The following is a 27426-nucleotide window of genomic DNA, read 5'->3' as shown; positions in this document are numbered from 1 at the left end:
GGTTGTGGGAGCTGAAAACATGGAAAATGCCCACAGTAAGAAGTCCAAAATAACATCCAAAATTGGGGGGAAACTCTCAAAGGTTCTTTTTTGTGCAATAAGGAAATTCAGATTAAGAAATCCATTTTTTAATAAAGACATTAAGCAAAACATTCAACTTCAGCAAAACCCACCACAAAGATGGCGATGGGACGAAGCCCCTACTCCACCCGCGGCCAGCGGCGTTCGCCTCACATTTCCCACAAACCCCTCGGCGCGGCCCGCTGGCCAAAACCTGGCCGGCCTGCCTACCACCACCGCGCAGGCGCGGCGCGACGTCACGTGCGCTCCCAGGACTCAGAGGAGCTGGCGGGAGGGGCCTTGCCAGTTTCCGCCGCCGCGTCGCTTCTGAGCTCGAGCGGCGGGTTCTCGGTGCCTCCGCCCCGGCGGAGCAGTCGGGGGTCGCGAGGCCGATCAAGGGATGCGAGGTGGCGCGGCCATGGGACTGCGCCGAGCCCGGTGACAGCAGGGAGCCGAGAGGCCCGGGCCCTGAGCGCGTCTCCTCCGGGGAGCCTCGCCCTCCTGCTCGCGGGGCCGGGGCTCCTGCTGCCGTTGCTGGCGCTGCTGCTGGCGGCGGCGGCGGCGGCCAGAATAATGTCGGGCCGCCGCTGCGCCGGCGGGGGCGCGGCCTGCGCGGGCGCGGCGGCCGAGGCAGTGGAGCCGGCCGCCCGCGAGCTGTTCGAGGCTTGCCGCAACGGGGACGTGGAGCGAGTTAAGAGGCTGGTGACGCCCGAGAAGGTGAACAGCCGCGACACGGCGGGCAGGAAGTCCACCCCGCTCCACTTCGCCGCAGGTAAGCGGGACCAGCGCCGCCTTGCCTCGCCCAGACCCCACCTGCGCACCCGGGTTTGCAGGCCCGAAACCAGACACTGCACCTCTCCCCCCGGCCTTTCCCCCTGGGACTCCGATCCCGGTTCTCTTGATGTCGTCGAATGGGAGGTGAGCAGTTCCCTAGGTGTTAGGGGGTGAGTGTGCCACAGTCACTGGAAGTTGTTGTTATTGTTTGTTTGGTTTTTTTTGCTTTGTTTTGTTTCGACAATACCTGTACCCACTTCCGGTCTTACAACCCTAAAAGGCCTCTACAGGCTAGAAGGAGTAGGGGACGAGGTAAACCTTGTGAATTTTAAAGGCCAGTTATCTCCCAAACCTATCTTTCTTGCACTTTCCACTATAACTCTTAAAAGTCCTTTGTGTTACGTTCTTGAGGCTTTTGTCAAATGCAGGGATGTAATTTAGGAGAATCAGCTTAATGGCCCATTGACACATTAGCATTAATGGGTTTACGTGGGTAGCACTCATTGGCAAGTTTCTGGAGACTGGAAATAGTCAAGTTTGGAAGAACTGAGGTCTGACTTAGGCTGGGTGCGGGATGCGTGAGGGTAGTCTCTGCCAGACACAAGTTGGGATGGAAAGTAGTATAATGCCAGCAAAGATGGTGCAGGGACTCTAGCTTGGGTCTAGATTTTAAATCGGAAGTAATCGCCTCATCCTGAGATTTAGATCGTTTGAATTACACACATACACACATATTTTTATATATGTTTACTAGGTTCATTTTATGATAGGTGTATTAATTGAAGAATATAAAAACTAGAGATGGGACACAGCTTATTTCTATGAAGCATTTATACTTTTCTCTTGGTAGGATTGTGATTGCACTCTGGAATGATGAGCCAAGAAACATAAGAAAGATTTCCTTGTTCACAAGCATTGCTTTTACGCTTTCAGTGGGAAATGTGTTTGTCTTAACCTGCACCTGATTTAGAATGTAAATACTACTGGGAAGTATGCTTTCTCCGTCAATTACAAATTTGTTGGGTTCCCATTGAGGAGCTTTGGAGAAGGTTTGGAGGACTGTTGGTGGGAGAACTAGAAACAGCCTGTGGGCAGTGGAAAGGGAAGACAAGAATACTAAAGTCTCATCTCACGTTTAGCTAGTTTTGCCTAAAATTTTGATGATCACCGCTGTCTCTGACTTGAATTGTCCTGCTTGTCCGTGTAGTCAACATTTAAGCAACTGATTTGGGAAACTGTCATAACCAACTGATACATAATCCAAAGGGTAGTGTTACTCAGATTCTGTTTGCTTGATCTGTGGGATAAAAATAACCAAAGAAGATCTTAGTTGCTGCCTTTCAAGAATTTGTTGTATTAATGAGTTCATATCTGAAAATAGTAATATTTAGAGACTTAAGGTTATGGATTAGCTTCCTATTGACCTTGTTCCTCCCAACCATCCCACCCTGAGCTCTGTCCCAACATCAAAGCACTTTTTACCAAACTGAAGTGGAAAACTTTGTGGTTTGTTCAAACTGAAATGGAAAACTTATTTTAGGAATCAGTTACGCCTCACAATTTACCCAAATTATCAGGTACAGGTTATAAGATTAAGAATTTGAGATATAAAAGTAATAAAAATTACTAATAGTCTATATTAAACCAGAGTTTTAAAGCTCTGCATTTAAACCCAGGTGTATAAGAAATTTTAATTAACTCTGTAAATTCAATCTGAGTTATTACTTAAGATTAATGAGAGAGAACCTTCTTGCTCAAAATTTTAAATAAATGCATCCAGCTGCATTTTTTCTTAATATGTGGAGAATATATTTCATAAACTCTTTGTAGGTAGTGAGTTATTAGTTATGTTAACATGCACGTCAGCATGTCATTGGAAGTTCAGTGTAGGTGGGATTATGTAACAGCCTGACGGAGCAGTGTCCTGTGTTTGTACATTATAGGGTAAGCTGTAGGGGAACTTTTTTCTTTTTTTAAGCCAATGAAAACTTGGACATTTTATGGGAGGTGGGTAGGTATGATTTTGTCTTTTTGTTTCAATTCCAAGGAACAGGAATGAGAGATCGGTGCAAAGGAAAATGAATCACGATAGAACAGTTTAGAAAATTTGGTCTGTATTTTCATCTAAAATATTTAGTTCAGTTAAAGAATAATTGCTAGCCCTAAAGGAGTTAAGTTCTTGTGTCAAATGGAAAAAATAATCAGATAAACAGTAACTTTTATATTATCAGACTAGATTCCATTTCTTAAATAAGTATGCTTCAAGAAGTCACTGCTTGTCAGAAGTTTCCTCTTCAATCCCCCTGCTACCAGCCCCTTACCTATCCCCTCCCCTCCACACACACACAGGATGTGAATGAGTTTTTTGTGACATATTACAAAACTTGTAGAGGCAAGTTGGTGGTAGGAAAGCTGCAGCTCTAATTTTGCTAAAAGCAGTAACATCTGAAATTCTTGACAGTATCATCCCCTAGAAAACAAGCAGGTTTCAGTAAAGGAGATTGCGTCTCTGAACTTGCTTCTAAAAAAATGAAGAGGGCCAGAATCTTTGGGAGAAGGTCATCTTTTTGTCCATCATAGCCAAAGAAAGAAATACACAGCATTCTCAAGAATCTTAGAACAGAACAGAATTTTCTGGCTTGAGAATCTTAAATATGTTTTAAGGTGTGCAGAGAATTGTTCAATGGAAAAAAAATGTAAAATAACATTCAGTTCAAAGAATTCAGGTATAGAGATGGTAGAAAGAGATGATATATATGTATGGATATAGTTGTAGTTGGAGAAGACAAGTTGAAAAATAACTTGCATTGTTAGAGTTCTAGTTAAAGTAAGTTTTGTTCTGTACTTAGTATGTTACTTTTCTGTATTTATAGTACGCTACTCAGCCATGTACTTTGGGCTAGTCAGACTTAAGTTGCTACATTCAATTATGTATAAAGTATGCATATGAATTGCATATAAGGTTTCCCACTCCCCCACACCAAGTGTGAACTAGAGCACCTGGAATTTATTTTACAATCGGAAACCTACTTATTCTAGAGAGAAAAGAAGACTAAGGCTAAACAATGTTGCTATCCACATATGTGGAAGAAGTCAAGTAGACAAAGTGAGAGGATATGACTTGTGTGGCCTTTGCAGTCAAAGCTAGGGGCTAGTAGGTGAAAGGTTACAAGGAGTCAGACTGCCTTTAACAATCTACTGAACTGTGGGATTGTCTGGGAGCCTCCTTACAGTGGTTGAATTGGGCCCTTTGAGAGGTGTGGAAAGGATTTCTGTCTAGGAAAGGCAATTGGACTGGTAGGTCAGAATCTGACTTGTATAAGAAAATGAGATGATTTCTCCAGTTGAAGATGTTAATAACTTAGCTGCCAAGGGGCTTCCCTGGTGGTTGAGATGGTAAAGAATCCGCCTGCAATGCAGGAGACTCAGGTTCAATCCCTGGGGCGGGAAGATCCTCTGGAGAAGGGAACAGCTACGCACTGCAGTATTCTTGCTAGGAAAATTCTGTGGACAGAGGAGCCTGGCAGGCTACAGTCCATGGGGTTGTAGAGTCAGACACACTGAGCAACTGACACTTTTACTTTCAGCTGCCAAAGACATAATAGCTTTTGTGATTACCACTGATACCCTTTCCCAAAGTGGTGCTATTGAAGCCGTCCATTAATGTTGCAAAAGCATTTCCTTCTTTTGGCTGTAGGCCAACATCATAATTATGGGAGATCCACAAAAAGTACCCCCATTTCTTACCTTGGGCTAGAATTATAGACTGTTTTCTGCTGTGGGGGATAATTAAATCCTGTATCAGTAGAAAACCCCTGTATCAAAGACCAGTCTATTTCAGACTTCAGATTTTTTTTTTTTTTTTTTACTACCGGATCTCTTGTTATAGTATATTATCAAGACTTGAGTTACATTTTTTTCCTCAGCTGTTGGTGGATTTAGAGATAGGCAGTAGACTTCAGTAGCAACCACTTTGGAGTACTTGTTTCAATATTTCTGCATTCAGATTGTTAGACTTTCATCACCCCAGAGGCCATGGCATCCTTTCCAAAGTTTCTCCTACTCTGACCAGACTATTTGTCCCAAGTTGAACTAAACAAAGCCTTCTCCTGTGTATTCCTCATTCTCAATAAATACGTGCAGGAAGTACTTCTTTCTGGATCTTAAAGTTATTAGTAAAATAAAGTTATTAGTAAAGTAGAGTTGTTAGTAAAGTTATTAGGTGGGTACAAAAGTAATTGTGGTTTTGGGCCATGAAATTTAAATCATCATAACTAGGCTCAAACACATGTCTATTAATAAAAATAGGAACCATTACAACCAACACATTTTTGCCAGTGAGAAATAAGTTTATTCCTGTAGTGTAAAAATCCATACTTAGGGGTTTGATGAGCTTTTGGAAAGCATTCTGCCTCCTACTGATTGTGGAAGTGTTTTCCCTGCAAAAAGTTGTTGAGATGCTTGAAGAAGTGGTAATCAGTTGGCGAGAGATCAGGTGAATATGGTGGATGAGGCAAACTTTGTCACCCAGTTCATTCAACTTTTGAAGTGTTGGGTGTGTGAGGTGCGGTCAGGCGTTGTCACGGAGAAGAATTGTACCCTTTGAATTGACCAGTGCCGGCTGCAGGCATTGCAGTTTTTGGTGCATCTCATTGATTTGATGAGCATACTTCCCAGATGTGATGGTTTCAGAAAGCTGTAGTGGATTAGACGGGCAGCAGACCATGAAACTGACCATGACTTTTTGGGGGGCACAAGTTGAGCTTTGGGAAGTGCTTTGGAGCTGCTTCTCAGTCCAGTCATTGAGCTGGTCATCTCCGGTTCTTATATAAAATCCACTTTTTCAGTCTGATTGAGAAATGGTTCTTTGTTTTTGAGTAGAGTGAGAGAAGAAAACTCCTCACGGTGATGGGTTGTTCTTTTTATTTGCGGTCAGCTCATGAGGCACCCACCTTTTTTTTCATCTTTCCGATTTGCTTCAAATACCAAACAACTGTAGAATGGTTGACGTTGAGTTGTTTGGCAACTTCTTGTGTAGTTGTGAAAGGATCAGCTTCGATGATTGCTCTTACTTGGTCGTTGTCGACATCTGATGGCTGGCCACTACGCTCCTCATCTTCAAGGCTGTGGTCTCCTTAGCAAAACTTCTTGAACCACCACTGCACTGTAGTTCTTGGGCCAAAGGCATTGTTGATGTTTTGAGTTGTCCCCACTGCTTTATGACCCGACCCATGGTGAACTCAAATAAAAAAATTACTCAAATTAGTTTTTTGTCTAGCATCATTTCTGTAGTCTAAAGTAAATATAAAATAACCAGCAAGTAGTAAGTCATTAGCAAAAAAAATAAAAGAAGACGTGCATTAAAATGATGTATAACATAACCACATTTATTTAAGAATGTATACCACTATCAAATGGCAAAGTTCAACAGTGTAAAACTGCAATTACTTTTGAACCAATCTAATAATAGTAAATGAGAAGTATAAAATGATAGCCTTTAAAAAATCTGACAAGAGTCCTGGCTGTGTAAGTCAAGCTGAAGGCTGCTTGACTAACATTCCCATCTTCTGGATCACAGGAGCCTTCTCTCTTTCATGGCATTTGTTGATATTTTCTGTTTTTTTAATGTTTCCTTCTGACAAAGCTCTGTGTGATGCCTTGGGTTGGCAACACATAACTGTCATTGCGTATTGGACCAGCTGTATCATCAGTGGCTCATTCTATCTTCAGGCTGTAAAAAGGGAGAGATGGGGGCTCTCAGTGAAATTTCCTGAGTCTTAAGTTGGTTTCTCTGTAGCAACTTCCAGTGCTTCACAACTTTTTGGAAGCCATTCAGATGAAAGCATGTTTCCAGTATAGCAGGAAGATATGATACTGTTAACAGTAGTCATGGTTGGCAAGACAGTTCCTGGGACTGCAGAAACTGATGGCATCTGGATGGTAATGAAACAAAAGGGAAATTGAATAGACTACTTTCTTAGTTGTCACAAATCATCAACTTCATATTTTCTGTGGAGGTTGTTTGCTTACTGTTCCAGCCAAAGTATCAGCTATACACTAAATAAATGTTTATCAAGTCCTCCTGTATATCCAGTACGGGCCTTGTCCAGTGAACAGAAATGAACAGGACATCTTGCTAGCCATTTTATTGATCAGCAAGTTTAGTTTCCAAGTATGCCTGTTTTGTTTTACTGTCAGGGCTCTATAGTGGATTCAAACTCAATGTATGATTTCATCAGGATTTTCATGTTTGAAGATGAGTGCTGTTACATAATTGTAAAATAAAATCGCAGTGTAACCTGAGCAGCTATAACCACTGACTCTAGGCTTCTGATTCCTTTGTAAAGAGATCCTTAGGATATGGAGCTGGGTATCGACTCTTAAGGATATTCCTATTCATGTTTTACCTGGCCAGTGAGAGCGTGATCAGAACATTGCAAAACTGTTTTTCTTCAAAAAAATGAGTACATAACAGAAATGCTTTGAATTATTCTTGAGACTGTAAGAATGGGGATTGTATCAGGGATTAGTTCTTAGAGTTTGGGAAGCCACTAAAATCTAAAGGTTTCACCAAACTTCCAAAAGTAAATTTTAAAGTTTGAAATAGCTCCCTACTGACCCCTTCTAAATAATTCCTTTCATTTCAAGAAGTGACTTCAAACACTCTAAATCTCAGACTCTTATCTACTCTCAGAATAGCAGCATGACCTCTATACACATATTATAGTCTTTACACTGTGACTTGGAAAACATGCTGATCTCTCTGTCAGCCTCCAGATGGGTTTCAGACCTCTTAATGGCTAGGAAATCATGTTGATACAGTTGTTGAGGTGAAAGTCCTCATCCGTGTCTTGGACTGTTGGTAATTATGTGGATAAAATCACCTTAACCCTTTCTCCCCGTATCTCCTCCCTAGCTAAAACTTCAGTTTCAGTATTTAATCAAACACATCAGTATTGATTCTCTCTTGTTAACTCTGGTTTGAAGCAACCATCGTCTTTTCTCAGTGGTATTTTAACAAAAGGCTACTCTTGACCTTTGTTCAGCTTGATCACTAATCCTTTGTAACAGATAGCTTCCTGACACTATCTCATAAAACAGCCAGATGTTCTGCTATAGCTATTTCTGTGGCCACCTCACACCCCTCTTTTGGGAAGTTACTCTGTGAGTCACCATTTTGACTACTTCAGACAACATTACCACTGAAGAAATAGTGATCCTTCTCAAGGTCCTTGAGTACATCAAGTACCTTCCCAAAGAAAGAGATATCTTTACTAACTTTTCTTTATTCTGATTCTTTTTCTCTTATTCTCCAACTGAAGTCTTTAATAAAAGCTTTTCTTCCAGGTGGATGCTGAGTGGCTAAAATAGCAGAACCACTGATTGGGGCAGCCGGGGGTGGCTCACTTGGGAGGACAGTGTGATCAGCAGTGCCCAGGCTACGATAAGGAATATTCTGGTCAGAGACCTTTCTTCCTGGAAATTTTCCCTCTTGGCTTTTGCAGTGCTATTCTTTCTAAGTTGTACTTCTCAGTCTCCTTTTCTCATATCATGATGTATTTTTTCAGCAAATATGAACAGATTTTTTTGTTGCTGTGTGCCAGGCTGTGTGCAGGACACTGGGGAAGTAGGGATGAATTAAGATAAACATTGACCCTCTTGTTACGGAGTTCAGGAGATTAGTACTGAACAGTAATTACAAGTTTTAATAAGTACCAGAGGATACTGCTGTGAATAGCAAAGGGAAAACCCTTGTGTTTTTTCTGGAGCTTGAGTTCTAATGGAGGAGAGGGGGAAACCAACTGAATTGATTGTATGCTTGTGCAGAATGGACCACTTTAGATAGAATGATCAGGGATGGTCTCTTTAAGGTGGGCACATTAGACAGTGAATAGAAATGCAAAGAACATGGGACAAGGAGGCCAAGCAGACAGGCAGCATATGCTAAAGTAAGGTTAGTACACTTGGTGAACCGAAAGAAAGCTGGATCACGGTTCAGAAAGGGAAAAGTGGTTTGAAATGAAGTTAGAGAAGTAGGTAAGGGCCAGTTCAGGCAGCAGGCCTTGTAGGCCATGGTAGCAGGATTGAATTTTAGTCTAAGAGTATCAGTGGGAAGCCAATGAATTACTTTAAATGGGGGTTGATATGAGGGTTGTTTTTAAAAGGTCGCTGGGGACAGTGAAAATGTGAGGCCCGATTAAGGAGACTTGCAGTGGTTCAGGCTGGAGACATTTGGGCTTGGCCGGGGGGGTGGTTGGGCAGTGTCAGTGGAATGAAGAGAAGTTAGGGAACGTGTTGAGTCTGAGATGCCTTCGAAATACCCAGGTGAAGGTATGTCTAGTAAACAGTCTGGAATTGAGGTGAAAAATCTAGACTGGAGATTTCAATTTGCAGGTCATGTACCTAGGTGGTATTTAAAGCCACAGGAGAAGATGAGGGGAAAAGAGGGAAGAGAACTGAGTCTTGAGGAGTCCCAGCATTTAAAAATCAGGTGGAATAAGCAGGATGCCCCTAAGGAGGTAGGACATGGCTGAAACTTGGATTTCTCACCTTCTGCCACAGAGCTCTTCAGTCTGTAACCTTCCTGTCCCAGTTGATGCTAATCCCACTCCTCCATTCCTCAGTCCAAAAGCCTTGGAGTCAGCCGTGACTCCTCCCTTGCCCCCACCTTCTCTTAACCTCCTCACCCTCTCACCCTTAGCCTCACCCCACATCCAGGCTGAGAGCAAACTATGGTGGCTCTACCTTCAGAGTACCCAGACCTGCCACTTCATATTCGGACAGGTGCCACCACATCATGGTCCAAACTACCATGGTCTTTCATTGGTTTCTAAGCTAAACCCCCTTAAATCTTGTCTCAACCCAACAGCCAGAGGGTACTTTTCAGATAGGTCATATCATGTAATTTACCAACTCAGACTCCTACGATGACACTCCCTTTTTCCTCACAGTAAAACCAGAATTCCTACAGTGGTCCTCAAGCCTCTGTGGCTGGTCCTCGTTACTTCTGACCTCACCTCCTCTCCTGCTACCCCTTGTTCAGCTCCACGTATTCTAGCCTTCTGTCGGTCCGTAGGGCTCGTTCTCTCTCCTTCAAGTCTTGGGTCAGATGTCACCGTCTCCGCAAGGCCTGTGGTGACCTCGCTGTTGTACTTTATGACCCCCTCCATATGCACACTCTGATCACCTTTTTTTTTTTTTTTTTTTGCTGGATCTTCGCTGCTGCTCGGGCCTTTCTCTGGTCGTGGTACTCGGGCTGCTTCTTGCGGGGGCTGTTTGCAGAGCGCGGGCTCTAGGGCCCTTGGGCTCCTGTAGCTGCAGCTTTTGTGCTCTAGAGCACAGGCTCAATAGTTGTGGCACGGGCTTCGTTGCTCCACAGCACGTGGGCCCTTCTGGATCAGGGTCTTCTGTGCTGGCAGCCTGATTCTTTACCGCTGAGCCACGAGGGAATCCCCGACCACGTCTTCTCTTTTTCTAATTACCTTCTAACATACTTACTTTGTGTGTTTGTTGTTCATCTCCTCCACCTCCATGGAAGTTCCTCAAAGGCAGATATTTGGTCTGTTCTGTACACTCGTAAGTCAGAGGCACCCCGAAAAGTGTCATCACATGGTTGATTCCCTGATCATTTGGTTTCTTTTTTTGTTTAAGTCTTGATTGAATTTGTCTCAATATTATTTTTGTTTTTCATTTTGTTTTTGTTTGGCTTCAAGGCTTGTGGGATCTAAGCTCCCCAACCAGGGATCAAACTTGCACCCCCTGCATTGGAAAGTGAAGTCTTAACCACTGGACTACCAAGGAAATCCCTCCCTGATCATTTGTTAAATGAACAGATGAGGCACGAAAAACCAGAAAGGTGTGATGTCATGGAAACTCAGAGATATTTTTCACAAGAGAGGGATTAGTCAGTTGTCAAGTCAGTTGCCAAATGTTGCTGAGAGACCTAGTCAAATGAGAACAGACGTGTGTCCTTTGGGTTTGGCAACATGGAGGTTGTAGGTGGCCTCGATGAAAGCAGTCATAAAGAAGAAGCCAGACTGGATTTGAAAGAGGAGTAAATGCGAAATAGAGAATTGGGGACAGTCTGTAGGGTTTTCCTGGTGGTTCCGATGGTAAAGCATCTGCCTACAGTGCGGGAGACCTGGGTTCGATCCTTGGGTCGGGAAGATCCCCTGGAGAAGGAAATGGCAACCCACTCCAGTATTCTTGCCTGGAAAATCCCATGGATGGAGGAGCCTGGTAGTCTACAGTCCGTGGTGTCCCAAAGAGTTGGATACAACTGAGCAACTTCACTTTCACTTTCCTAGAGGGTTGAGTATGCAGGGGAGCAGAGAAATGGGCATGTGAATTCAAGGAGAATATTTTTAATAAAATGGAACGTAAAGAACATGCTTTCACACTGTTGGGAATGATCTGGCGGAGAGGGAGAGATTAATGTGGATAGGAATACCTTGAGAAGGTGAGAAAGTATAAGATGAGAAGAGATTGATCTTTGATACGAAACATACTTCTTTCAACAGAACAGAAAACTAGTGTTGTCTAGTCAGCTTCATTTTCTTGCATGGCTTCAAACACCATCTTTACGGTCAAGACTTCAAAGTGTCAGTTGTTAGTTCATACTAATTTCCTTAGTTAGAAATACACAGAACCTTCTACTTATTGGACATTTGTTCCTCGGACAGATATCCAAAAGCATTTAAGCATTTCCAAAACCGAATAATCTTATCTTAGTAAATATCCTGTTTTCCTTTATATTTTGGATGTCCGATTGTCATCTTCTTTCCCCAAATTAAAGAAGTTGCCAGATACTGTCAGTTTTCTCTTTTTAGTTACTCCTGGCAACATTGTATGTAATAGGAAAAGAGTAGAAACAACCCAGCTATTCATGAGAAAGGAACTAGTTTAATTTTGACTGTTGTTGTTCAGTCGCCCAGCCATATCCAATACTTTGCAACCCCAGGCCTCCCTGTCCCTCAGCATCTCCCAAAGTTTGCCCAAGCTCATGTCCATTGCATCAGTGATGCCATCCAACCAGCCATCTCATCCTCTGACACTGTCTTCTTTTTCTGCCCTCAATCTTTCCCAGCATCAGGGACTTTTCCAATGAGTCAGCTGTTCCCATCAGATAATCAAAATACTGGAGTTTCAGCTTTAACATCAGTCCCTCCAGCGAGTATTCAGTGTTGATTTCCCTTAAGATTGGTTTTATCTCCTTGCTGTCCAAGGGACTCGGAGGAGTCTTCTCCAGCACCACAGTTGGAAGGCATTAATTATTTGGCACTCTGCCTTCTTTACTGTCAGCTCTCATAACCATATGTGACCACTGGGAAGATCATAGCCTTGACTGTCCAGACCTTTGTTGGCAGTGTAATGTCTCTGCTTTTCAACACACTGTCTAGGTTTGCCATAGCTTTCCTGCCAAGAGGCAAACGGCTTCTGATTTCATGGCTGCAGTCACCATCCACAGTGATTTTAGAACCCAAGAAGAGGAAATCTGTCACTGCTTCCACCTTTCCCCCCCTCCATGTGCCATGATGTAATGGGACCAGATACCATGACCTTACTTTTTTTAGTATTTAATTTTAAGGCGACTTTCACTCTCCTCCTTCACCCTCATCAAGAGGCTCTTTAGTTCCTCTTCGCTTTCTGCCATTCGAGTGGCAGGTTGAGGTTGTTGATGTTTCTCCCGCTTATCTTGATTCCAGCTTGTAACCTATCCAGCCTGGCATTTCGCATGATGTGTTCAGCATATTGATTAAACAAACAGAGTGACAGCAGACAGCTCCGTCATATTCCTTTTTCAATCTTGAACCAGTCAGTTGTTCCATATATGGTTCTAACTGTTGCTTCTTGACTCACATACAGGTTTCTCAGGAGACAGGTGAGATGGTCTGGTAGTCCTATCTCTTAAAGAGCTTTCCACAGTGTATTACAATCCACAAGTCAAAGGCTTTGGCGTAATCGATGAAATAGAGGTAGATGTTTTTCTGGAAATTGCCTAGCTTTCTCTGTGATCCAGTGAATATTGGCAGTTTGAGCTCTGGTTCCTCTTCCTTTCCTAAACCCAGCGTGGGCATCTGGAAGTTCTTGGTTTGCATAATGCCGAAGCTGAGCGTGCAAGAGTGTAAGCATGCCCTTGCTAGCATGGCAGGTGAGTGCCATTGTCTGATGGTGAGTGCATTCTTTGGTACTACCCTTTTGGGAGAATTAGGATGAGGATTGACCTTTTCCAGTCCTGTGGCCACTGCTGGGTCTTCCAGCAGTGGAGGTAATGAAAAGATTCAAGGGATTAGAACTTGTAAGTAGTGTGCCTGAAGAGCTATGGACGGAGGTCCATAGTGCTGTACAGGAGGCAGCCAACAAAGCCATCCTAAAGAAAAAGAGAAGCAGAAAGGCAAGGTGGCACCTGAGGAGGCCTTACAGACAGCTAAAGAAAGAAGAGAAGAGAAGAAACAAGGGAGAACGGGAAAGGCACATCCAACCAAACGCAGATTTCCAAAGAACAGCATGGAGAGACAGGAAGGCCTTCTTCAGTGAGCAGTGTATAAAACTAAAAACAACAGAAGAAAGACTAGAGAGCTCATCAGGAAAAAGGGAGATATCAAGGGAACATTTTGCCCAAAGATAGGCAAAATAAAGGACAGAAACGGTAGAGACCTAGTAGACGCTGAAGAGATGGAGAGAATTCATGGAAGAGCTGCGCAGAAAAGGTTTAAATGAACCAGGTTACTACGATGGTGTGGTCAGCCACCCGGAGCAAGACCTTCTGGACAGTGCAGTCGAGTGGGCCTTAAGAAGCACTGCTGTTAATAAAGCTAATGGATGCGACAGAATTCTAGTAGAACTCTTCAAAACCCTAAAGGATGGTGCCATCAAGGTGTTGCACTCAGTATGTCAGCAGATCTGGAAGAAGATTCATGAGAAAGGAACTAGTTTATAAATTGATTGTTTTTTTTGGTTCAGTTGCCCAGTCATGGTCTTTGCGACCTATGGACTGCAGCACGCCAGGCTTTCCTGTCCCTCACCATCTCCCAGTTTGCCCAAGTTCGTGTCCATTGCATTGGTGATGCCCTAAAACTAGTTCAATTTTGATACTTGCAGTCAATGAAATGTGTGGCTATCAAAAGGCAGATGCAAAGCAAGGTTTTAAAATATACTTATTAGTAGGCAATTTGCTTGTCCTTCAGTGGCCATTCATATTTTACAGCAGTGTTTTTCATACTGTTTCTTTGAGATGCCTCTGAAGTAGAGGGATAATTTCGTTTGGGTCTTTGAGGAGAAGAAGGCAGGTTCAGCCTGAATAGTATTATTTTAAATTGAATTCAGTTAATTTGCAACTCTGTGCGTGCCAACTGTGTACCAGGCATTGGGTATTTTTACAGCAAACAAGACACATATTGGGATTTTATAGAAGATTTCATTAGGAAGTGTTAACTCAGAAAGGCTTATGCACCTCCATGTTCACTGCAGCATTTTTTCTTTTCTTCCTGTTTTTTAAAATTGAAGCATAGTCACTTTATAGTGGTGTGCTGGTTTCTGGTGTGCTGCACAGCGATTTGGTTGTGTGTGTGTGTGTATAAATTCTTTTTAAAATTGTTTTTCCATTATAATTTATTACAAGACATTGATATAGTCCCTGTGCTATATAATAGGTCCCTGATGATTATCTGTTTTATAAATACTAGTTTGAATCTGCTAATCCCAAGCTCCTAATGTATTGATCCCCTCAGTTCCCTTTTGGTAACCATAAATTGTTTTCTTTGTCTGTGAGTCTGTAATTCTTTACAACCCCAGTGAACTGCATAGCACTCCATACTCCTCTGTCTTCCACTATCATACCATACTTTAGAAGTGATACTTGATATTTGTCTTATCCATTCCTCTGTGGACGGACATTCAAGTTGCTTGCACGTCTTGGCTATTGTAAGTAGTGCCATTGCAACATTGTTTACAAAAGCTAAGACATGGGGAAAAAAGCTAAGTACCTGTCCAGGTATGAATGGATAAAGAAATTGTGGTGTATATACACGATGGAATATAATTCAGCTGGAAAAAAATGGATATCTTGCCATTTGCAATAGCATGGATGGACTTTCAGATATTAAGCTGTGTGAAGTTAAATCCCGGGGATGTAATATGCAGCATGAAGACTATAGTCAATAATGCTGCATTGTATATTTGAAAGTTGCTAAGAGAGTAGATCTTAAAAGTTCTCATCACAGGAAAAAGTACCTATATGTGGTGGTAATGTTACCTAGATTTATTGTGTTCATTTTGCAGTATATACATGAAGGAAATGGCAACCCACTCCAGTACTCTTGCCTGGAGAATTCCGTGGACAGAGAGCCTGGTGGGCTGCTGTCCATGGGGTTGCACAGTCGAACACGACTGAAGTGACTTAGTATGCATGCATGCGTGCAGTATATACAAATCATATCATTATGTGATACACCTGAAACTAATACAACCTTATATGTTAATTATGTCTCAGTTTTTTTCCTAGGCAAAAAAAGATTTCCTCTAAGTCTGTTCCCTGAAAGCAGCTTGAGAAACACTAGTCTGTAGGACAAAATCCAGGTACCACCTTAGTGTGGCTGAAAAGATTCTTCCTTTTTCGACTTCTGCCTACGTGGCCATTCTTTGTCCTAGCCGCTATAATGATTTGCTCTTTCACACTTGTGTACATTGTGTTTCTCCTGCTTGAATTGCTGTGCTCTTCCCTTGTTTAGTTTCTTCCCACTCCCTCTTTTCTCCTAACCTCTCTTCTCTTCTCACCTTGCTTCTCTCTCCATTCTCCTAGTGATCGCTTCATTTTTAATGGAAGGCTTCAGCTCAGGTGTCATCACTGGACTGTTCTCTGGGATTGTCCTTCCTGTTCTTTGCTTTCCACTAATTTAGATAGTCTCTTCTTTGAGCTCTAGTAGCATTTTATATATACCTCTTTTATGAGTTATAGTATAGTAAAACTACTACTTCTAATTGTTTTTCCACATCCTAAATTGTAAACTCTTTGAAAATAGGAGATCAGTCCCAGGTGTTCATTGGAAGGACTGATGTTGAAGCTGAAACTCCAGTACTTTGGCCACCTGATTTGAAGAGCTGACTTATTGGAAAAGACTCTGGTGCTGGGAAAGACTGAGGGCAGAAGGAGAAGGGGATGACAGAGGATGAGATGGTTGGATGGCATCACCGACTTGATGGACATGGGTTTGGGTGGACTCTGGGAGTTGGTGATGGACAGGAAGCCTGGTGTGCTGGGGTTCATGGGGTTGCAAAGGGTCAGACAGGTCTGAGCGACTGAGCTGAACTGAGGATAGGAAGAGTCAAAGACTGAGAATAGGGGGAATCAAAGATATTGATGTCTCTGACATAGAGCTTAGCAATATTTAGACAAAACAAAACAGTTAATGTCTTCAGTCATCTAACTTTTCCCTCAGCTACAGCCAGACCAGTCCCAGATGTACCCCTTGGAAAGATTATATGTTTTTGCTTTCTCATTCAACTCCGTTTTGGTCTTAGAAGGACTGCATTCAGTCTTGATAGTTGTAAGAATATTCTGGTAAAATTTCAGATGAGTGAAAAGGTCTTCTCTCTCTCTCTCCCAATGCTCATATATATCTTCCCATCTGCTTTAACATATATCTGAAGTCCTTTTCCTTTAACAATTGTAAAAAGATTTTAGGTGCTATTATATGTAAGAGATTAAAACCCATCGGTACTAAACCTGTAAACCAATATAAACGAGTTGTCAGACTTCTTCGGGCTTGTTTGTTCCGGGGGCAGTTGCAACAGAACTATGGGACATGGGTTTTTTTTTTGGGGGGGGGGGGACCTGGGTTTTAAAGGAGGCCTCTTGCTAGGCAGAGTTGCTTGTGTTGTGCAAGCGGCAGAGTAGGCACTCCTTCAAAGATACTCATGTCACACTTTTGCCTGGTGTCACCTCTCTTTGTCTTCAGTACAAACTTTCTGTTGCTTTCTCATGGTCCCCCAATTCAGTAGAAACGTTTTATGAGATGGGATGTGGGAAAGGGAGTCTAGTGAGAGTTGGTCAGTGTATACTTTGAATACATAACAAAATATGCAGAACCCGTTATTTGTAATTAGGAATGCTGTTGTAGAGTGGGAAACATTTGAACTTTGGGCTTTCAGTCACTAATTACATAACCTTCCTCTGAAGTTAGTAGTACTGCCTAATGCATCAGAGAGACCCTTTGGCTTTCTCATTAAGATTAGTTAGTGATGTATTTCATCAGTGAATTTTTGTATCTGTTAATGTTTTGCATCCCAAAATACGTTAGTATGACGTGTATTTATTGCTTCTATCTTGGTATATTTTCTTTGGAGAACTTATATGTGGATGATTTACTTTCTTCCAGGTTTTGGTCGGAAAGATGTAGTTGAATATTTGCTTCAGAATGGCGCAAACGTCCAAGCACGCGATGATGGGGGGCTTATTCCTCTTCATAATGCATGCTCTTTTGGCCATGCGGAAGTGGTCAATCTCCTTTTGCGACATGGTGCAGACCCAAATGCTCGTGATAATTGGAATTACACTCCTCTCCATGAAGCTGCAATTAAAGGAAAGATTGATGTTTGCATCGGTAAGACTGTTTACATTCCAGAATTTTTCAGAAATAGTTTGTAACTATTCTGAATCTAAATTGAATTTATTTGTTAATGTGATCAAATTTTGCCAGACTGAATTTAAATATTTAGGAAGACTTAATGATTAACCTAGTCACTGTTTACTGAGTGTCTTTTTGAATGTGGTACTGAGCTTAAAATTTTTAGATGATAGAGTAGTACAGAATTTCTCTTCTTCGGAAGTGTGGATTCTCTTGGGACTGATACCCACAAAGAACCAGATGAAGGCATGGTGGAAGTGAACAGAGTGTTAGAGGATAATAGTGCAGTGAATGGGCTGGAGTTGAGTCACTCCTTTGTAAGACTTCCTAGGAAGTACTGGGGAGAAAGGTTCCAAAGGGAAGTGTGTTGACTATTTTATAAGGAGCTTTGAATTCCAGATTAAGGAGCTTTTTGTGTGGATAGTGTGGAATCATTGATAACTTTTAAGGAGGGGACAGTGTGATGAGAGCAGTGTATTTAGGAAGAGTGATTTGGTAGAGGGCTGAGTGGACTGCATGATATTAGGAAGACTAGGAAGCTGTAGAATAACGCAAGTGAAGAAGGATGAAGGCATGAACTAGGATGGTTGTGGGAGAGTAGAAATGGTAGCATAAGTAAAGAAGTGTTTGGAGAAAAAATTGTCAATCATGTAGGATACTTTAATGAAATAGAATTTGCCTAGCAGGTTAATCACTGACAAAAAGTTACATGTGAGAAGGCTGCTTATTTGAGAGTTGTCATTAACCCAGTATTGACTTTTCTGAGCCTAAAGAGTCAGAGATTTTGGACTCTGCTACCTTACTTCTATTTCCTGATGCAAAACAGGGACATTTTAAATCCTTTCTATCTAGAAAGCCAGTTCCATGCACTAGGAAAGGTCTAGGGAACCTGTTTTGTTCTCTCTCCCCTCCAACCCAACCTCAAATCACTTTATACAAAAGTCATGAGCTTAGTTTGAATTAGGTTAGGTAATTTATAAAGAAAAGAAAAAGATTACCTAGAAATGTCTGTCCAGTTCTCCTTTCCTGTGTGTTACCTTTTTTGGTTTGTTTTTATCTTTTGTGTTATCTGTCCTCTGCTCAGAATCCTTTTCTGTTCTGTGAGTTTCAGGCCTATTGATACTTAGTTTTAATAATGTAGAGTTTTTCAAATATAGTGATGTGTCTGCACTGTCCAGTGTGGGCTTCCTAGATGGCACTAGTGGAAAAGAACCTGTTTGCCGGTGCAGAAGACATAAGAGATGCAGGTTTGATCGCTGGGTCAGAAAGATCCCCTGGAGGAGGGTGTGGCAACCCACTCCAGTATTCCTGCCTGGAGAATCCCATGGACAGAGGAGCATGGAGGGCTATAGTCCATAAGGTCACAAAGAGTCAGACATGATTGAGCTACTTAGCACATACGCACACACGTCTGGTGTGGTAGTTGAAATCTTGTAATGTGGCTAATTCAAATTGAGATGTACTATAAGGGGAAAATACATACCAGATTTCAAAGTCTTTGTATGAATAAAAGGAATACGAAGTTACCTCAATTTTGTATGGATTGCAGTATTAATGTGCATATTGAAATAGCAATATTTGGGGTATATTGACTTAAATAAGACATTAAAATTATCCTCTTTTTGTTTTTATAATCTGGATGCTGCTAAGTCACTTCAGTCGTGTCTGACTCTGTGTGACCCCATAGATGGCAGCCCACCAGGCTCCCCCGTCCCTGGGATTCTCCAAGCAAGAACACTGGAGTGGGTTGCCATTTCCTTAAGTGAAAAGTGAAAGTGAAGTCGCTCAGTCGTGTCCAACTCTTAGCGACCCCATGGACTGCAGCCTACCAGGCTCCTCCATCCATGGGATTTTCCAGGCGAGAGTACTGGAGTGGGCTGCCATTGCCTTCTCCGAATCTGGATGCTAGAAAAGTTTAAATTACATATGTGGCTCACATTTTTTTTTTCTTTTGGACATTGCTGTTAGAGATAGGAGTACAGTGGAATGAACAGGAGCTGAGCTTCCCTTTCTACATGTATTTGCCTGTCTTTCCCCAGCTTTTTTTATAGAGTGTGCTGGAGTATCTTTATATAATCAAATAACATTATGTACAGAGTATAGCACAACTCTTCTCTTTTTAATGTGTTTTGAGTTATAATGTGGCAAGCTTTGATTGGGGGCTCATTAACCCTACAGAGTAGTTTTCTCTTTCCCTCCCTCCCCTCGTCTCTTCCTTCCTCTCTCTCTCCGTTTCTTCCTTCCTTCTTTCTCAAATTCCACAAATCCCTATTCTTGGGCTATTCATAGCTTTAGAAAATTCATTTTTGTTATTATGAGTAATCTTTCTGACTTAAGCAGTGTTCATTTGATATGAGAAAACAGAAAACAAGCTTTCAAGTAAACTTGCCTTTTAATTCTCTATCTGTCCTTGGTCATTTGTTTGACAGAGGAGAATCTGACATTAAACTCAGCAGACAGATATTTAATGTGTCTTAATACATTAAATAATGGAATATTTTATATAGTTTTATCTTTAAAATACAGCATTTTTCTACTATCAGGATATAGTCTTAAAATAACTTTGAGATGTCTTAGGGCTTCCCTGGTAGGAACCAAAATTTTTGAGAAAATGATTTACTAAAATCATATTGTCAGAATTACCATTTTGAAAGATAGTGTTTCTGTTTTGCAGTGCTCTTACAGCATGGCGCTGAGCCAACCATTCGAAATACAGATGGAAGGACAGCATTGGATTTAGCAGACCCGTCTGCCAAAGCAGTGCTGACTGGTAAGTGTGCAAGCTCTCTTTGGGTTTTCCGGGAGCAGTGTGACACATTAGCTTCCTAGATGGACATTCAGTTCCTTGCAGTTACTGATCTCCATTAGATTTTTTAGATAGTGTCAGTTCAGTTGCTGTTCTTTTCTGTGTCTGAAGAGTTGACATTTGATTCTTGTCTAAGAAAAATAAAGCTTTTTTTTTTTAATAGCTTTTAAATTTTGTGATTCCTACCTTTACTGGGGCCAGAGGTGGTAGATAATCATGTGTTACTAACCATTCTCTTGCATTTTCAAACAAGGTTCTGGGTTCACCAATCTCAGAACCTTGAAGAATGGCAATTATTATATTCTGCTGGGACATATTGATGTCCTGGGAACCTGTTAAGATATATAAGACTGTAGTCCCCTGGTTTAGGTTTATTTTAGACTGTCAGGCTTTTTTGAGTAGTAATATGAGCTTCCCTGGTGGCTCAGATGATAAAGAATCTGCCTGCAATGCCAGAGACCCAGGTTCGATTCCCGGGTCAGGAAGATCTGGAGAAGAGAATAGCAACCCACCCCAGTATTCTTGCCTGAAGAATTCCATGGACAGAGGAGCCTGATTGGCTACAGTCCATGGGGTTGCAGAGAGTTGGACACGACTAAGGGACTAATACTTTCACCTTTTTTTCATCTACTTCACACATTTCTCTCTTAACAGAGATTTCCTCTGAAGCAGCAACTCTCTGCCATATTAATTTTTGGACTCTTATTTACTGTGTGATTACCATTAAAATTATGTCTAATAGTCAAGAGCCTGAGGTGCTCTGCTGTAAGCTTTTGTGCTTGGGCTTTGTGATATTTCTTTTGGTATTACTGAGAAATTTAGACTAGTCCCCCCAAAAAGTTCTAGAAAAGTGAGCTATTACTGTAACTGACAATTCAATATTTATTTCTTCCTTCCCTGTTCCATGCTATTCCCTATTTGCTTTTTTTTTTTTAATTTAATCTTGGGGCACCAAAAAAGCCTTGCACAGCAATCAGTGTACAATTCATATTGTGGACACCAGTTTCTTCATTTCCGTCTTGGCTTTGCTCTTGCTGTGTATATTGTCTTCACATAGCTGGAGTCATGTTTCATTATATAGCATTGGATCTGTTTCTTCACCTTCGTAGCAAAGGTATTCCATGTTCTTCATATAAATATTTTAAACTGCAGTGTATTCTGTTGATTAACCATTTTCCATTTACTGGAATTTATTTCCAAATTTTTGTACTTTAAACATAGGTCAATGAGCATCTTTATGCATAAAACTGATACTAGTTTTGTAATTAATTTTTTTTTAATTTCTGCTCTTCTTCACAGGTGAATATAAGAAGGATGAACTCTTGGAAAGTGCCAGGTGTGTTATAAATATGTACCATAAATATTTTACCATATAATTTTAATTATTTTATTTTACAATAAGCAAACTCCAAAAGAGAATGAATTTTTAATATTCACATACATGTCTCCAAATAGGATCTGATGAAGAAAACAAATTGCTAATACATTTTTTTGTATGCTAGGAGTGGCAATGAGGAAAAAATGATGGCTCTGCTTACACCATTAAATGTCAACTGTCATGCAAGTGATGGCAGAAAGGTACTTCCTTTTGCAACTAAGTTTTGTGTAACATGAAATTATGTTTGTCTTTTAACTTAAAACATTTGCTGAAAATGCTCCTTTTAAGCAATAACTTGGGTTAATTCTTAATCTCAGTAAAACTTTGTTAATAATAAATGTTTAGTTAGCTTCCTGTTTGCAGTAGTGAACTTATAAACTTGTATGCTGTGCTTTGGTATATATGTTGGATTTTGTAAAACCAAATTGTTACTGTCATTTAGATAGTAATAAGTTATAAAGTAAGTTATAGAGTTTTTTTTTCAATTTCTGGTTTTATATTTGGATTTTTACCTTTTTATGTACATTTTTTAGCTGTTGAATCTCACTGATCTGTCTGTTTACTATTTCAGTCAACTCCATTGCATTTGGCAGCAGGTTACAACAGAGTAAAGATTGTACAGCTGTTGTTGCAACATGGAGCTGATGTTCATGCTAAAGATAAAGGGTAAATCAAGCATTTGAACAAAAATGAGAATTTTTTAAATGTTTCTGTCCTCATGATAATCTCTGTAATGATATTGTAAGAATCATATTTTTTACTAAACAGCATAAAACATTTATTGAGATTTTGTAATATGCAGATTGCTCTGAGAGAACAGGGAATTATAAACCATTAAGGCCACCACCCATAGGGCTTATACTGTCTTTTAGGAGGCGTGAAAAGACACCTAATAATATAAGTTCTCTCGTAAGTGTGAGGTGATCAATAGAAAGGGCTAGTACTTACAGGAGATTTTAGGAGAGAATGCTCAGTGCTGGGTGCAGTGGTTGAGAAATCTTTCTGTGGAAGGTGATACTTCACCTGGACTCAGTTCAAGAAAACAGAGAGTTTAGGAAACATCACTCTGTGCAAGAGAATGAAGGATCTTAAGCAAGGGGAATGATTCTCCTAAAAGAGGAGTTTTGAGAAAAGCACTCTGGCAGCATTGTGTTGAATAGATTGAAGAAGGAGACGAGAGGCAGAAGAACATGAGAGTGAACATTGGGGGGGTCCAGGCGTAACGAGATCTGCAGTAGTGGTGGGGGCGGAGGTGGGAGTGAAAAGAAGGCAGAGAGGCAGGAGATCCTGCAGGGTAAGAGAGCGTAAGATTTGTTGAATATCTGGATATGATGAGATAGAATAAATGAGACCATTACATTGCATCTTCTGAAGCCCAGTGCCTGAGACCCAATGGTACACATACTGAAATTCAGGAAAGTTGTTTGTGGGGGAAACCATTGAGTTCACTTTTAGAAGTCTTGGTTTTATGAGATGATGATGGAACTCAGGTGGCGTTAGCTAGTAGCTAGGGCTCAGGTAAGAAATCATATAATCAAAATGGTGAGGAAGGCTGTGAGGCTTGATGGAGGGTTCTGATAGAATCAGACAGACGTAGCCATGAGTGGCCATCTCTTAACAAAGGACATCATGGTGATTTCTGTGGTGATTAGTGAGTGATTCCCAAGGTGGAGCAGCTTAAAGATATGTCAGGATTTAAGGTTCTGTTGTACCTTCCTGTTCAGAAAATTCTTCCTCTGTTGCCATCATGAAGGAATTGGGTTTATGTTAAGGAATATAGCAGTTTTACCTTACAGAATCTTTAAAAGAAAAAGTTTCAAAGAAGACCCAGTGATTGAGTTCTGAGTTTGGAAAAGATACAGAAGTCAGTAAAAGTTGTTCAGTCATGTCCTACTTTTTGCGACAGTCCTTGAAATTCTGTAAGCCAGAATACTGGAGTGGGTAGCCTTTCCCTTCTCCATGGAATCTTCCCAGCCCAGGGATTGAAACCAGGTTTCCCTCATTGCAGGCAGATTCTTTACCAGCTCAGCCACAAGGGAAGCCCAGAAGGTGACATAAGCCATTTGCTATTTAAGTTTAAGTATGTAAGCTAAAGCATAGGGAATCTGTAATAATGCAGGGTTTTTCCCCTTCTCGTATTACAGAGATCTGGTGCCCCTGCACAATGCCTGTTCCTATGGCCATTATGAAGTAACTGAACTTCTGGTCAAGGTTAGTTCTTATATGCTTTCCTTACAGTGTGTATATGTTTTTCTTTGTGTTTTTAGTGCTTGGTAGATATAGAAGAAGTATTTATAATCATTATAAAATGTGGATTATTGATAGGTCATCTGACTGCTTTGAGATTTTTAAAACACTGTGAATTTTTTAAATATAAAATAGCTTTCCTGTTTTGTGAATGTCAGACTAAGTGGTTCTTTAATTTGTAGCTAAAAGTGCAGTTCAAAGTTCTTGAAAATATCAGAAAGCAATTTTTAGTGAACCATATATTATTACAACCACTAGTTAGATTTGCAGGGCCTGCCTAGGTGTGTTGAAACAGGCTTACTTGGTAAACTTCACGTCTTCCAGTATACTGGGCAGAACGACGGGCGGCTGTTGTTTAACGGACAGGTTCCTGGAACTGGCAAAAAACTTCTTGTTTAGCTCCCTGTTGGATGAGAATAGAGGCTACATACTCTTTTTGAGAGTGGATTCAAGGATGTTACTCGCACCCATTTCTTTTTGTCCCCTAATCTCTACGTATGCATTTGACCACATTCTTTAGTCTTCTCTCTGCATCCATTCTGCCGTTGAAACTTTTCCTCATTCTGTCAGCAGCTGTCATGTCAATCCCTGGGAATCCCAACACCTCTGTGCTTCCTCTTGGGCATGTGCTACCACTAAATATATTTTCCCACAGAAATAACTTAATTATAGTAATTAGATACTCTGAGTGGTCCATAAGCCTTTATAAATGAGACCATAATATTATTATACGTTTAGTAGTAATGCTTTTGCTTATTGTAAAACTGAATTGAACTCAACAGAATATTTGGAATGTTATTGTGGATAAGAATGAAGCATCAGATAGATTGCAGGTCTCCCACATTGCATGTGGATTCTTTACCAGCTGAGCCCCCAGAGAAGCCCGATGGTCTCATGGATATATACATTTGTCAAAACTCATCAAACTATATACTTAAGAACTATGTATTTTGCCATATATAAAGTATACCTCGGAAAAGGAAAAAACAGTTCTTATTAAATCTGAAGTTTCATTTGTAATTGTTTTTTAACAATAAAAGAGTTAAATAGGTACTTGTGGGTAGGCTTAGCAACTAATGATTCTTTTTCTATGGGAGAGAAATGTATTCTCTTTTTGAAGTAACTGGGTTGAAAAGTAACCTTTGGGGACATAACCTTTTTAAGCTTGCATGATGTAAGTTACACAGTCCTAATATTCTAAGTTCTCTTAAAAGTTGAGCACTAAATACATGCTTTACCCACCCCACCACCAGCATGGTGCCTGCGTAAACGCAATGGACTTGTGGCAGTTCACTCCTCTCCATGAGGCTGCTTCCAAGAACAGAGTTGAAGTGTGTTCTCTTCTCCTGAGTTACGGCGCAGATCCAACACTGCTGAATTGTCACAATAAAAGTGCTATAGACTTGGCTCCCACACCACAGTTAAAAGAAAGGTTAGCATGTAAGTATAAAATGATGAATGTTCAGCTAAACTCTTATACCAGTAACCTAAAAGTTTTTGCTTCTTGGGTTTTTTTTGTGGGGGAGGAATTTTTAAATCATAGGCTATTTTCCTTAGCCATGGGTATGTATCATTGTTCTTACTAGCATATTTAATCATTAACTCTTAACATGCTGTGAAAGGAAAGTATATTTGTATTTGCTTTTTTCAAGGCAAATGCTTTTTGTGTTAGTCTTACAGATGGTAGGCTTTTGGAAAGAAAGAATTTGAGTTTTGTTCCTATCTTTGATGTGACTTTCTAGTTATCTGTCATGAAGTTTTTCGGTGTTACTTGTAGGATTTCTATCCTGTAAACATAGTCCCCAGAATGTACCATCTAATATTCTTTGGTATCTGGACAATTCTGTGCTTTTCTGTTTATAACTGAAGTAGAGATAGTGGTGAGAAATAGCCACCTAATTCAGGTATATATTACTATACATGAATAGGAAACTTGTGTTAAACTGGAATTATTCTGGAATAATAAAGGAGAATGGGTAGTTTCACAAGACTGATGAATAAAAGAGAGGAATCTTGAGAAAATGCCTCATTTCTAAGTGGCTCTTAGAAATATCCAGCTTGTTTAATCCCCAGTGTGTGAGCATAACCATCTGCTATTGCTGTAATGTTAATATGGGGACTGTGATCTCCTTTTCTTTTATTTCTTTACTGAGAAAAATTCTATACTTTTGGAAAATTCTCACAACTCTGCTCTGGGAATATATTGCAATAATCCGTATACTAGACCAAAATAGACTTTGAATTGGCCATCTTGTTACTCATGGGAATGAACTGAGTCATAACCAAGGGGCACTGGAGTACCACTGCCTCCCTTTCCAAGGGTTATATTTGGAGACTATCGTTCAAGCTTCAGTCTGGCTACTTTGGTAGATAATTTTGAAAATAAGTTTAAGAAAAATACTATGTCTCTTTTACAAGGTAAGTTTCATAAATTTGATCATTTTTATGCCAATTTAAATGCTTCTTCTTCATCTAGATGAATTTAAAGGCCACTCCTTGCTTCAGGCGGCACGGGAAGCTGATGTTACACGAATCAAAAAACATCTCTCTCTGGAAATGGTGAACTTTAAGCATCCTCAAACACATGAAACAGCACTGGTAATGATTCAGATTTAAGTCTTTAAAATGAAATAGCCAGAAACATTCTAAGTTAATCATAATGCCCTGCTTTTGGTGATACTGGATAACTGACATAATGCTCTACTTTTAGTAACAGTGTTGTTCTAAAAATCTGTGATTAAGAATCAGTGCCTCTGGATATATAAAGAAATATTTCAAACAATGCAGAAAAACAGACAACCTCATCCCCTCAGTGGCAACCCACTCCAGTATTCTTGCCTTGAGAATTCCATGGACAGAGGAGCCTGGTGGGCCACAGTCCATGGGGTTACAAAGAGTTGGACAGGACTGAGCGACTAATACATCCCCTCAAAAGGCAATACAGTTGTTCATTTGTGCATCCTTCTCGACAAAAATTTTATCACATACTGGCATATATTATATGTGACTTTTCTATTATAATCATATCTCATTTGCTTTTTTTATTAAAGCATAAGTGTTTATGGTTGAAAATTTGGAACTCACTGAACAGTTAATCTTGCCGTCAAGATAAAAACCACCTGGTTCTCCTTTTGTTATTGTAATTTTTTTTTTTTTTTCCAGAATTAGATCTAAGTCTGTATATGTTCCCTTTATACTTGTGAATAAACTATCTGTGTGAGTAGAGTCAGTTTCCCTGATGGAGGTAATGTCAGCTCTCTGGTTCTGTAACAAAGTAGATGAGAACTGGGCAGTGTATGGAAAAGCAGTAAGAAAAAAATGGAAGTGACTAAAGATAAGTGTTAGAAGATCAGAAGGAGAATGTGGTAATCAGAGGCTACTTTAGAAGTAGAAATTTAAAAGGAGCAAAGCTTTGTGAGTCGCAGAATGTACTTTCAATGAGGGAAGATGACAATAAGTAAATTAATGTCTTTGGGGAAGATTTAATTGTAGCTTCCTCACCTTTTACAGCTAATGTTCATCCTTATGCCATGATA

The 27426-nt window shown here is 40.6% G+C and overlaps 1 protein-coding gene across 2 annotated transcripts in view; it reads left to right on the top strand.

Moving 5' to 3' along the window:
- TNKS2 (tankyrase 2) overlaps positions 259-27426 on the top strand; it is a 63361-nt gene continuing 36193 nt past the window's right edge. Inside the window, exons 1-9 of one of the 2 annotated variants that reach the window (XM_013975069.2) lie at positions 259-832; positions 17211-17435; positions 20134-20229; positions 21565-21601; positions 21768-21843; positions 22215-22309; positions 23788-23854; positions 25144-25330; positions 26367-26488. In XM_013975069.2, the coding sequence (XP_013830523.1) occupies positions 634-832; positions 17211-17435; positions 20134-20229; positions 21565-21601; positions 21768-21843; positions 22215-22309; positions 23788-23854; positions 25144-25330; positions 26367-26488 (1104 nt within the window). In that variant the 5' untranslated portion in view covers positions 259-633. The remainder of the gene's footprint in view (positions 833-17210; positions 17436-20133; positions 20230-21564; positions 21602-21767; positions 21844-22214; positions 22310-23787; positions 23855-25143; positions 25331-26366; positions 26489-27426) is intronic. The other variant, XM_018041467.1, reaches the window with a different exon arrangement.

The sequence above is a fragment of the Capra hircus genome, chromosome 26 (genome assembly GCF_001704415.2).
Source record: "Capra hircus breed San Clemente chromosome 26, ASM170441v1, whole genome shotgun sequence".
In the NCBI taxonomy this organism is placed as follows: domain Eukaryota; kingdom Metazoa; phylum Chordata; class Mammalia; order Artiodactyla; family Bovidae; genus Capra; species Capra hircus.
The sequence above is the reverse complement of the archived record's forward strand: the minus strand, read 5'-3'. Positions and strand labels throughout refer to the sequence as shown.